General features: G+C 32.9%; 2 protein-coding genes across 2 annotated transcripts; both read left to right on the top strand.

Annotated features, from left to right (window-relative positions):
* The first annotated feature begins 2,290 nt into the window (after positions 1 to 2,290).
* LOC129287884 (probable anion transporter 3, chloroplastic) lies at positions 2,291 to 6,742 on the top strand. Its single transcript, XM_054924150.1, is given in 9 exon segments — positions 2,291 to 2,952; positions 3,616 to 3,842; positions 4,033 to 4,384; positions 4,480 to 4,524; positions 4,632 to 4,778; positions 5,033 to 5,137; positions 5,140 to 5,196; positions 5,940 to 5,973; positions 6,082 to 6,742. Coding segments are annotated over 9 exon segments (1,560 nt in total). The 5' UTR covers positions 2,291 to 2,529; the 3' UTR covers positions 6,252 to 6,742.
* Positions 6,743 to 7,889: 1,147 nt separating this feature from the next.
* LOC129287915 (uncharacterized) lies at positions 7,890 to 10,790 on the top strand. The gene is made up of 2 exons (XM_054924198.1): positions 7,890 to 8,512; positions 10,445 to 10,790. The coding sequence occupies exon 1, from the start codon at positions 8,167 to 8,169 to the stop codon at positions 8,503 to 8,505; it is 339 nt and encodes a 112-aa protein (XP_054780173.1). The 5' UTR covers positions 7,890 to 8,166; the 3' UTR covers positions 8,506 to 8,512; positions 10,445 to 10,790.
* The last annotated feature ends 1,636 nt before the right edge of the window (positions 10,791 to 12,426 follow it).

Genomic DNA, 12,426 nt, shown 5'->3' on the forward strand with positions numbered 1-12,426 from the left:
TAAAGAAAACTTTGTTAGGCTGTCAGACGTCATATATAAATATATCGTGAATATCATAATTATTATTGTTACTCCTCCACCTCCTCCAATTTTTTATCAACATAAAATACACAAATTTATTAGTAAATAGTAATCTGTTAATACCTGAAAAATATCTCTCGGAATTGCGAGATTTGCCCTGACTTCTACAATCTTAACAATGATGTCCAAACATACTGTAGCATTCGTTTTCTCGTGTCTTTGCTGGGAAGACGAGAAAATCCGGATTGGGTTGTTGGAGACTTGACTGCTTAGTGCTTTCTTCCAGACCCATTTTCGCATCTCAATCTTTTAACCAGTAAGAATTGAGTTGGTAATTTGAGGTCAAATCCAACGAACGAATCTAAATTTATTTAAAAAAAATTAAAATTAAGCTTGGTTATATAGACTTTTACAAGACGGTAAGATATTTTAAATTTGATTTAAATAAACGGTTTGAATTAAGTCCAATAATTATAATTTTTAACTATATATATATATATAGTTGGTAATTTTAGCTAAGCTTAATAAGTCAATCTGAATTTGGTCGAAAAAAGTTAGGATTTAACTTAATTATATAAAATTTTTTAAAAGATCAAGATACTTTAAACCGAATCTAAATAGACTTAGCCTGAATTAAATATGATCCAAATAAACTCAACACGCCTGAATTATAAGTTATAATTAAAAAAGGCATTGCACTGAAAGTACGCAATTACCTCCACCAAAAATGAAGTTTCTCTTTGTGTATAAAAAAATAAATAAATAAAGTTTAGTTACTAGTATGCAATAACCTGACTAATAAACCTCTGTTTAGTTGTGGAAAAAATATAAATAAATAGACTGAGTTAATAGAAAATAAAATAAATTAAAATGAGATCACATATTCATAGAGTGATGTGAGTAATAGATAGAGAAGTGTCATAAAACGATAAATAGATGAGAATAAGGATTAATAATCTTGTTCATATTAAAGTTGACATTTTAAATGGATTTTCTAGTGAAAAAACCTGACAAATGGAAATAAATAAAGTTTCTCAATAAATAGTAATAAGGATGTACTTAATGCAAATTGATATTTTGAATGGAGATTTTGTTTTTAATTATTTGACTAATATTTATAATTTTACTATCTTTAGCATTCCTAGGTTGACTATTATTAGTAGCACTTGCCCATTTATTTATCCATAAAAATATCAACATCAATAAAATGGATAATTGTGAAAGAATATAACGAAAACAAAATCTAGCAATAAAAAAAAATAATAACGAAAACAAAATCTTGTTTCATTGATCAGTTAACATTGAATGTAGATTTGCACTAAAAACGCATGAGTGTAGATTTTTCCCCAATAATAAAAGAGATAAAAAGAAATAGATCTAGCATTGTATACAAAGAAAAAAAAAAATGGATCCAATGAAAAATGAAGGTGCGATCCTAATTTTCCTCATTATATTTCCTCTTTTTGACTATGAGGGAAATCCATTTCCCTTAATACTTCTTTTTCCAAACAATGTCCGGCGTATAAATAACGTATTAAAATGTAGCTATATAAATAAAAATAGAAAAAAAATATAACTTTGAGTTTTTTTTACTTTATTTAAATTTTACTATAGGTTCTTGTATTTTTTTAATATTGTATGTCCCCACACTTTTATTTTTTTATGTTTTAAATCACCAAAAAATAAAAATATAGAAACTTAAAATATTAAAAAAGTGCAAGAACTTAAAATAAAACTCAAGCAAATGCAAAATTCAAAGTTATAATTTTTGTTAAAGATTAAAGGGTATTTGTGTCTCACTCAAGACATGTGGTACAATTTTGCCTATCAATATTTGAAAATGATACATTAAACATCTTACTATTAAAAAAGTTAGCTTTAATTTTTGGTTGAAAAATTATAAAAAAACCTAAAAATTATTTAAAAAACTCATAAAATTACAAATAAATACTTTATAAAAAAATAACATCCATTAAGTATCTAAAATAATGATTGATTAAAATTGCATCTTCATTTTTAACATAAGTAGGATGGATAAAAAATAATATTTTTCTCCACTTGTCCATATGTAATTTAGAGGATTTAAAAGTAATTGAAGCGCTAAACTCTAATCCTACAAGTAGTCAGGCCCACCTTCCGTATACTCCACGGGATTGAATGAGAGAAATGAGACACAATTTTACATTTATTAGAAATATTTACTATATATGCTGCAATAAAAGTTGTTGTCATTTTTATATAAATGATGTTTTCGTTTGCTTGCTTTCAATTCTTCCGTGCCCTTCTTTTTCCCACCAACCCAGAAGAAACTACTTTCCGTTTCTTTCTTTTCTTTGGAGTTCAATCTGCAGTAGGCAGGGATCATCCAACGAAAAGCTCAGCTACCAACTAAAGATACGCAGGGATTTTCCCATGCTTCCATCATAAGACATACCTCGTCAACATTCTCCAAATCTCCATTTTCAAATTCCATGTGTCTGCGTCTCTGAATTTTTTCTTCCGTCTTTCATGGCGGCTACAAGCTCCACACAGTTCCTATCACATTCCTCACCTTCTTCTTCTCTCTTTTCTCCCCCTTCCGATTTAACGTATTTTCGAAATACTCAGTTACGATTCGCCTCCAGAATCTCGGAAAAGCCCTTATCCATAAGAGATGTCAGGAGAAGCAGAAGAGCAGGAACAGAGCGTGGTGAGAGTGGAACAAGGCGGCAATGGGCGGCGCCGGCGAGGTGCACGGCGGAGGGGGTAGAAGGAGGAATGGTGAGGAGAGAAGGAGGGGGAGTGAGGACAATGCCGGAGAGGCACAAGGTGGCGTTTTTGGTGGCTTGTGTAATGTGTCTCTGCAATGCTGACAGGGTCGTGATGTCCGTTGCTGTCGTACCTCTCGCTGCCAGACATGGATGGTCCAGTTCTTTCCTCGGCGTCGTTCAAGTATGAGGCTGTTGTGCTTTTCTCTGTTCTCTATTTTTTGTTGGTTGTGTTTTGGCTTCTTTTGGTTGGTTTTTGCTCATCAAAGAATCGAAGTGCTGGAGTTATGAAGCCGCGGACGAACCTCAATAAAAATAATCAAAAAAGAATAAAATTTTTGAAATTAGTGGGTAGTATTATACTTTACCTAGATTCACACTATTATTTATACACATCATAACAAAAAACAAAACCTCCTAAAGTTACATTTTATTTATAAGATAAAAATAATTTTTTTTTATTATTTTCATTCTATATCCAACACAAACTTCATCTAGTACCAAAACATGTGTCCTTTTTTTTTTTTTTTTTGGTCTCAGATAAACGACTCCTAAAAGCTTCAACTAAAATGTGGAGTATTATATATAACTGGTGAATAGGACTATAGGAGACTTGATAGATTTAATACTTTAGATCAATATATTGATTGATTTCATTCAAATGCGTAATGTTCTTGAGAATTCACTGTTCTGCACACGAAGCACCACCGTCAAGCAGTGCATTTCTTCATTTATTTCCTCAGTTGTTGTTGCATTCTTAGAAATAACTTTGCCATTTTAACAATGAAATGAGCTTAGTGGCTAACATGAAAACCCAAAATAAAAAAAAAAAATGGATGATGTCAAGTCATCATTCCTGTGGGGATACATATTGTCGTCAGTGATAGGAGGAGCTCTGGTAGACAGATATGGAGGAAAAAGTGTGATGGGTTGGGGAGTGCTTTTGTGGTCTTTGGCCACTTTTATTACTCCTTGGGCTGCCAATCACTCCACATTTTCCTTATTGATGGCTCGAGCTTTCTTTGGACTCGCTGAAGGAGTAGCTCTTCCCTCCATGACCACTCTCTTATCAAGGTGATGCTTCCTTCTTCATCCTCTTCCTCATCCTATTCTGTCTTTAAAACCGACATTGCTTCATCATATAAATTTTGCGTATTGCGGCTTCCCATTTGTTTACAATTTCTCTTATGGTATACAAGAGTGTTCATGTTTGTCAGCTTTCTTACATATTGAGAGATGACTTGATCTTCAAATGTGAACATAGGTGGTTTCCAAGTCATGAAAGGGCAAGTGCCGTTGGCATTTCAATGGCTGGATTTCATCTTGGAAATGTCATAGGCTTGTTGCTAACCCCAATTATGCTGTCGTCCACTGGGATTTCCGGTCCTTTTCTTTTGTTCTCATCTATTGGCTTTCTCTGGGTGTTGACATGGGCATACCGAGTCACCAATGATCCTCAAGACAGTCATTTCATCAGTAGATCGGAGCTAAGACTAATCCAAGCTGGAAAAACCACGGGTTCTTCCAAACAAAGTACCAAGTTCCCTCCCTTGCGCCTTTTGCTATCTAAATTACCATCTTGGGCTATCATTTTTGCCAATGCAACGAACAACTGGGTGGGTTCTATTCCTTTTCTTCAAGGTTAATACTAGTGTGTTCTTGTGGATACAATATAATTTGGCAGTGCTGATGTTGACAAGGTCACTTGCAGGGTTACTTTGTTCTCCTTTCATGGATGCCAGTTTACTTCAAAAGTGTAATCATCTCCTCAGTCTTTTGTCATTAGTTCTCTGTTTTTTTCCTTTTTAAATGTATTTAGCATCACCTACCAAAGATACATAGTTAATCTGTTTCTACATATAGGTATATAATGTAAACTTGAAGCAGGCAGCCTGGTTTAGTGCAGTTCCATGGGCAACAATGGCGATTTCAGGTTATATAGCTGGTGCAACATCAGACTCCTTGATCAAGGAAGGGTACCATCTAACATTTGTCCGAAAGTTCATGCAGGTAATGCTTTAGCAACCTCATACTAAAGGACTTAAAAAGTGCAGGTTTTACATGGAAACTGTAATAATCAACTTGTGTTTGACAAACTGACCCTGAAACAATGATATGCCGTCAAGGAAAAAATCATGACGAAACTATGGAATGTGAAATAACAATGTACCACCGAGAACATCTTAAATGTACCTTTTCATTTTAAAGCAATTAGAGAACTTGGAAGATTGTGTGCTGATCTTTTCCGTACTTGTAAATTACAGTCCATTGGATTCATTGGACCAGGTTTGTCCTTGCTCTGCTTGAACTATGCCAATACACCAGCAACTGCTGCTATTCTCATAACTGCAGCTTTGAGCTTGAGTTCTTCAGTCAGGCGGGCTTTATGCTCAATTTCAGTCAGGCGGGCTTTATGCTCAATATTCAAGTAAGTTCAGAGATAGATTCTTGGAAAGAATTGATCTGTCCAAGATAGCTAAACCAAGCCAACATAAATAACTAAACATATTAAAATATAGAGATTCTTAGTTATAATTGGTTTACAAAAATGTTTGCGGAAAAAGCAAATTGGATCTTCTATAATCATGTGGCTATATATTTGAAAAGAGTTAACACAAAGAAAGTTGACTGTTGTATGAAATTCACTCTCTCTTTAGTCTTTACAACCATTACCCCCCCCAAAAAAAAAAAGAAAAGAAAAGGAAAAAACTTCTACTCCCCCCATTAAAAATGTAAGGTATTTTTTGAGAAGTTGAATGTTCAAAAATGTAAGGCATTTTTAGTCTTTTGAGGTGTGATCATTGTCTTTTTTCCAAAAGTGCCCCTATTGATAATGACTTTATATTTATTGTAGGGTATTTAATAGGGGTAAACATGACAAGATAGGGTTAGTTTAAAAGTAAATAACAATTTTATTGAAGGGTGAGATTCGGTTAAAAATGCTTTACATTTTTTAACGGAGGGAATATTTTTCTCTAAATGTACTATAAGTGATCACTTTTGACTGTAGAAGATTCGATTTGCATAAAGAGGACATAAGTTTGACATATTCAGATATTTATTTTAGATTGGTTTGGTTTATCAATTTTCTGTGTGAGCATTCATTCAAATAAACTCTCATTACAAATATAGGAGTTCCAAAACACTCACCTTATACGTTTTACTTGTCAGGACATTGCTCCACAGTATGCTGGATTCCTACATGGTAAGTTGAACAAATTGTAGTTTTTCCTTTTCTGATTTTTTTCTCCTTTCCACAATGTCGTTTTGTTTAGGACGAGCTAATTTGTTGAGATGTTTATTATCATTACAGGAATTTCAAATTCTGCTGGAACTCTAGCAGCTATCATAAGCACAATTGGAACTGGTTATTTTGTGGAATGGTTGGGATCTTTTCAAGCATTCTTAACTGTAACAGCAGCGCTCTATTTTGTGAGCACAATCTTTTGGAACCTTTTTGCCACAGGCGAGAGAGTTTTTTGACATAAAAAATTGAAGTGTTCGAAGATCCATCTGCAACTTTAATATCTGAAGACATGATCCCCCACCCCCCCACCCTTTTTATCTGAAAGGTGCAACTGTCATTCTTCTGGCTAATTCAAACTCCACCAAAACCAACATATATATATATATATATATATTTTTTTTTTTTGAAAAAAGTAAATGTCTTAGTGATATGGGTGTATGTTGAATTATTTTGATATCAATCCCATATATCTCATTCTTCATTTACTCATCTTCGGATATATGTTATGCTGCTCAAGATGTCCATTGTCCAGTTAGTTCACTAATATAGCTTATCTGGGTGATTATAAACAAAAGGGAAATTTATCTTGGACATTGAAATATTGTAACCCTGAATTTTGTGGCAGACTTCAATTTTGTCATGTAATATATTTTTTCTGGGTCTTGTCTTCACCTGCGTGAGATGTGATACATTGATAATTAATTAATTAATTCATTATTTTATTATATGTGATTTTCTTCATTATTCTTTTGGGGGCCAAATTGTTTTCTTCATTATGTTCATATGATTAGGAGAATTGAATGACCATGATTCTGTGACCGAGTAAGGGGAAAAAATTGTTTGATGGGTGATATAAGAAATTAGTGATTTTTTGTGCAAATTTGCGGAAGCCGCACGTCTAATCTCCAATAAAACTTTTTAAAATATTTTCAGTTTAAATAATATCAATCATTAATGTTAATCATTAATATGATCATCAACCATGATCGATATCACTATACCCCTAAACCATAAAGTTTGCATAGACAGCAACATGTATTTATAAATACATTAAAATTTATTTGTCTGAATTTAAAATATGTTATGTATGCAAGATTAAATACATAAGTTTTTTTATTTCTCAACCTGTAATACCGGTTACCACTCATTATTTGTAAATAAAAGCAAATTACTTACCCGATACACACATGCTACTTTCTTGTGAAACAAAAAAATGTTGATGTTGGACTCAATTTATCAAATTAATCTTACACTTTATACTGACATTGTAATTTTTTTTTTAACCAACAACATTGTAAAATTTTAAAATAAAAAATATATTTGCATGATGATCTCTTAAAAAATATGACCAACATTTTTAATTTTTGGTATGGTTCCAAATTAATTAGATATATATTTACATAATTTTTAAAAATGTTATGTTTTTAATAAATGTGCCAAATATATTTTTTAAAAAACACTATATCATTTTTTGAATTATGTTCTTTTCTTTTTCTTTTTTGACATCAGTAATATGTTCTTATTTCTTACTAAACAACAGAGGTAAAAACTGGACAACGATTATTCGAATTCCAACTCACGGAAAGTGACAATTGGTACATTTATGTTTCAGGCCAAAATTTTTTTTATGCATTTTATTTTAAATATTCCTGAGAAAGAAAATATATTACTTTTGTCTTGTTTATCCGCTGGGGCATGCGTGGCACACACTCGATATCTATGCGGGAGTTTTCACTTTAAATTACATTTTTCTAAGCCAGAGTGAATCATATAATTAATTTTAAATGCTGGCAAAAAATATATATAATAAATTTTAATTATTTTAAATTACTTTGAAAATTGAATGTTCGCTCAGACCTAGAAGACAACCAGAACGCTTGACGTGTAAGTCTGATCAATAAATTCTAGGGGAAGAGCCCAGGTCCGCAACGTTCATCGATATCCACTTCGGAGTCCACAGTTCTGGACCTCGTCAAGATTCTTCATTTTCATCGTCTTCCTAATCTACTACTGAATTCAAGAGTACCTAAAGCCTCTGCAATTCAGTCCCTTAAATTTCATAACCATCTGAATCTTTTAGCTTCATTTCTAACTGGGGTTTTGTTTTTCCCAATCAAATCAAGTGGGTCCGCTTATGAGACTCTGGAAGCCATGAATTTTAGAAGCTTGGAAGATTTCTGGGCTTTCTACATGAACCAACATTCGAAGCCATCCACAAGGCGTTGGCACTTTGTGGGCACACTCTTCAGTATCATCTTCTTTCTCTGCTCTATTTTATTTAGCTGGTGGTTCCTAGTTTTTGTACCTCTCTCTGGGTATGGATGTGCTTGGTACAGTCATTTCTTCGTCGAAGGGAATGTTCCGGCGACTTTTGGACATCCATTTTGGTCACTTCTTTGTGATTTCAAGATGTTTGGGTTAATGCTTACAGGTGGAATGGATAGAGAGATCAAAAGACTTGGGAAAAGACCTGTTCTGCAAGTGTTCTGATTTCCATGTAAGCAACTTTAGGTCTTTTTAATTTTATATCGAGCAAACTAGTCTGTTTCTTGATTTATTTTTTTAGAAAAATAGGTCGCCTGTGCATTTCACAGAAATTGAGGAACGCTTGTTGTAAAGTTGATATTTGATATCGGTATGTCGCATTAATTGTTGGTCTTATACTTGATTGTAATGAGTTCGTTGGCCTCTATGCTATGACCTATTGGGCTGGGATGATTTTGTTAATTTTTCATGTCTGAAGGAACCTGTGGGTGTGCTATGCTTTAGATAGCTGGTTTGGACGATTTTTCTGCCCCATCATAACTGAAAGTTAATCCTACAAGCTAAAAGAGAACTAGAGGAATCTGGCTGGCTTACCCCAAGAATTCGAAGACGTGAATGTTGAAATCTTTTGCTAATGTCAAGGGTTCAATTCTCAACCCGAAATGAATGAATTACTGAAGAATCATAAAGCAGCTCTCTTGACAATTACACGTTTCAATTAATATTTGTTAAATGATTTTAGTCTGCCTTCCTTCAACATATCAGGTGGCATAAACTTATTGTGACACCTTTTTTATTTGCCTACTTTTTACACCTAAAACTTCACTTGTTTATGGAATAACAGAAAGCTAGCTCCGAGCTTTCAGTGTCTTTGCTGGAGTTTTCAGTTCCTTGGATCTTTTTGTTTTTGTTTTGTTTTTCTTGTGCAGTTTTATGAAGACGTTGATAGATTATAGTTAAAACTCGTCTATGACATAACCTGAAAACATAATGTCTATATTATTATGCTTAATTAATTGGCGAAAACATTTATACCAGAGATTTAAGTACACAAGCAATAACTTCTATAGAGCTTCCAAGTTGGTTATAATATGACAATGGATGCAATATCCTTCACTGTCAGCTTTCAGTCAATGGACCTTTTGAATGAGTGGGAATTAGTTGGTTCATTGTTTCCTTGTTAATTGACATTGGCCTTTTCAATTGAAGGTTCTGTATATTTATATTACCTTTACTGTCATTTCTTGTTTGTCAGCAAAAAAATTCATTATTGTCTTGTTTTGTTCTTATTTTTCATGCTTTCTTTGGAATATAGTTCTTTTATAGTTTTCCACCCGGAATTTTGAGTCTCTGCAAGATCTCAGTTCAGTGTGTTTATTCTGTCCAGTCTGTTAATACTCGATAACCTCTTTTCATGCATGCACCTCTGAAATATTAGCTGTGCAAAGAGAACTATATTCCAAAGAAAGCCTGAACGATAAGAACAAACTAAGACAATAATGAAATTTTTTCCACCCAGAATTTTGAGCCTCCTTGAGATCTCAGCTCAGTATGTTTAGTGTGTCCACTCTGTCAATAACCTATTTTCTTCCATGCACCTGTGAAATATTAGTTGCGCAAAAAGAGAGCTTTTAGTTATACCTAGTTATCCATATTCCCTGTCATTGTTTGCAATTGGAATCCCTAACTAGGGATCATTATTTTTATTAGTCAGGGATTACGATTAATGTTTTTACTGGGTTGTCAGGATTTGGACATTAGCTAGTCCATATCCTAGATAACCACTTACTTCATTCGTTTGCGTGCTTTGCGTTAAACTTCTAACTTCTAAAGCTCATATGTTTGTAGGAGTACCTACCTTGGTTTATCAGCTCCCCTTGATTGAAATAATTGAAACGAATTTTTTTGAGTTTCAAGAGCATTCTTGAGTGTTATCCTCTCTGGTTCTCCACCACCTAATCTATTAAAGATTAGTAAATCGAGACACTGATGATAATACAAATAAGTATGTCAGAAGTGAACTCCACTCTAAAGTGTACCTGGCATGTTTACAGTTCTATTCTTAATTGGTTATATTTTCTTGTCATTTTTAAACCGTTCCTACCTAAGAATTTCTCCACAAGTGTTGTACCTTATTTTGTTTTTATGGGCATTATGTTTACAGGTTTGTGAATTAATGACTTGAGATGTCAAGACCAAAACCAGTATGAGAAAGATGGAAGTTCAAATGCATGTTACAGTGTTTGAATGGGGAAGACAAGTGCTTCGTGGTTGGCCATCAATCTTTTCAAAATCAAAATCATTCTGAGTGTCAAGCCTACTAGACAACAATCAAGTTGACTTCACATATGTGGGAGACTGTAATTATTTTTAGTGATATCATGGTATTCTATAGTTTTTATGTCCATTGAAACGTTAGTTGCTACTTGCTAGCCATTGTTGAGTCCTTAGTCAATAAATACTTTACTCTGTACTGATCTGAGATTCTCAGCAATACTTTTCCTGTCTAAGATTTTTCTTCCCTCGAAATTATTATAGAACAATTAACAAGCAGGCCATAATTATAAGAGAATTCAGTAGGATTTATCAGGCTTATTCTGCCTGCTTTGTAAAATAAATTACAGATCTAGCTGTCTTTAAGGTTTCTGAGGACTGTCTTAGAAGTGAAAAGCCTTTTAGTAAATTGCTGTGTAATAGTTTTTAAGTGTCACTATTAAGTGAATAGCCTTTTAGCATGTATGAGAAGTGTTACTACCAAGTTATCAAGACAAAAACTGCAAACAAGTATCTGTATGTGTACATATATTAACAGTGCAATCTATCTCAAACTCATTTTGAAGCTGAGACTGAAACTTCTTAAAATACATTAAACTGTTTGTACAGTGATTGAACTTCAACAAAATCCAGCAATAGAATCCAAATTCCAAATTCATCATATTAGTGAAAATATGAGCAGAATAAGTATAAAGTAATACGAATGGCTAAAACTCATCTTTATTTTTTTTTCTCTATCCCTCCCTTTTTGGTTCAGGCAATATTAATATAATTCTTATATCTACTAAAATCACATTGATTTTTTTTTTTCTCTATCCCTCCCTTTTTGGTTCAGGCAATATTAATATAATTCTTATATCTACTAAAATCACATTGATTTTTCATTTAAAAAAAAACATTGTTAAACAAGTTCACTAGAAGTTTTTTTTTTTTTGGGGTTGTGGTAGACAATTTTTTGGCGTAACAGGTGACGACAAGATTATAAAAAATCAGGAGAATCAAACAGAGAAAACTACATTTTTAATGATGGATTTTAAATATTTGAGAGAGATTTTAAATGTTGTGTATTGGTGGGAAAAAGAAACTAAAGGTAAAGAAATCGGGATGTTGCTTGGTATAAAAAAAAAAAAAGGCTAAAAGTTGCCATATATACATTTTGATATTTGAATATATTGGAAAGGTTTAAATTCACGTTCTCTACCTACACTCCACCTCACCCTTATCCTCTGAGCTAGCTTCAGAAGTGTGCTTTTAATTAGCCTGGGAAAAAAGATGAGTTACTTGTCAAGTTTTATTTTGTCTACATGAAGTCTATTTGTAAAACAAGGTAAAACATCTTTAGCTCATACTATTTTAAGAAACTTTTTGATGTGGCGGTGAATTCAGAGTTTCTCTACCTAGTGATCTCAGATGCCTACCATAATAATCAATGCTTAATTGTTCTCTAACTTAACTTATATTTTCCATTACTTTGATGGTGTTTAGGCTTAACTTAATAATGTCAGTAAATTATACAGATATTATTTAGATGTCCTGAAGTCATATAGATATTATCTTTAATCTATTCTTAGTTTACTATCTTAATTCCTTGCTGATACACACTTGGGCCCTCTTAGATTTGAGAGATCTCATCTCTCAAAATAAACTATACACCATGAAAGAACTGATGATCTGCAATGCTATAACTCATTTGTAATTTATTTATGTATGAAATAATCTCATAACTTCAAGACTTCCAATCACATAATGTGACAATGAAAGAACAAAACTAAGAAATAGCAACAGCCATTTCTTACACGTATTTTTCTTAGTATCTATAATACCGAACATTAACAGAGAATTTAAATACACTTGAGAGAATATCCTAGACGA

The sequence above is a fragment of the Prosopis cineraria genome, unplaced genomic scaffold, assembly GCF_029017545.1.
Source record: "Prosopis cineraria cultivar Desert tree isolate PC_DT_omini unplaced genomic scaffold, ASM2901754v1 PC12, whole genome shotgun sequence".
NCBI lineage: Eukaryota > Viridiplantae > Streptophyta > Magnoliopsida > Fabales > Fabaceae > Prosopis > Prosopis cineraria.

What these genes read in the sequence shown, in the direction of transcription:
- LOC129287915 (XM_054924198.1), top strand. Translation starts at nt 8,167, where the DNA reads ATGAATTTTAGAAGCTTGGAAGATTTCTGGGCTTTCTACATGAACCAA.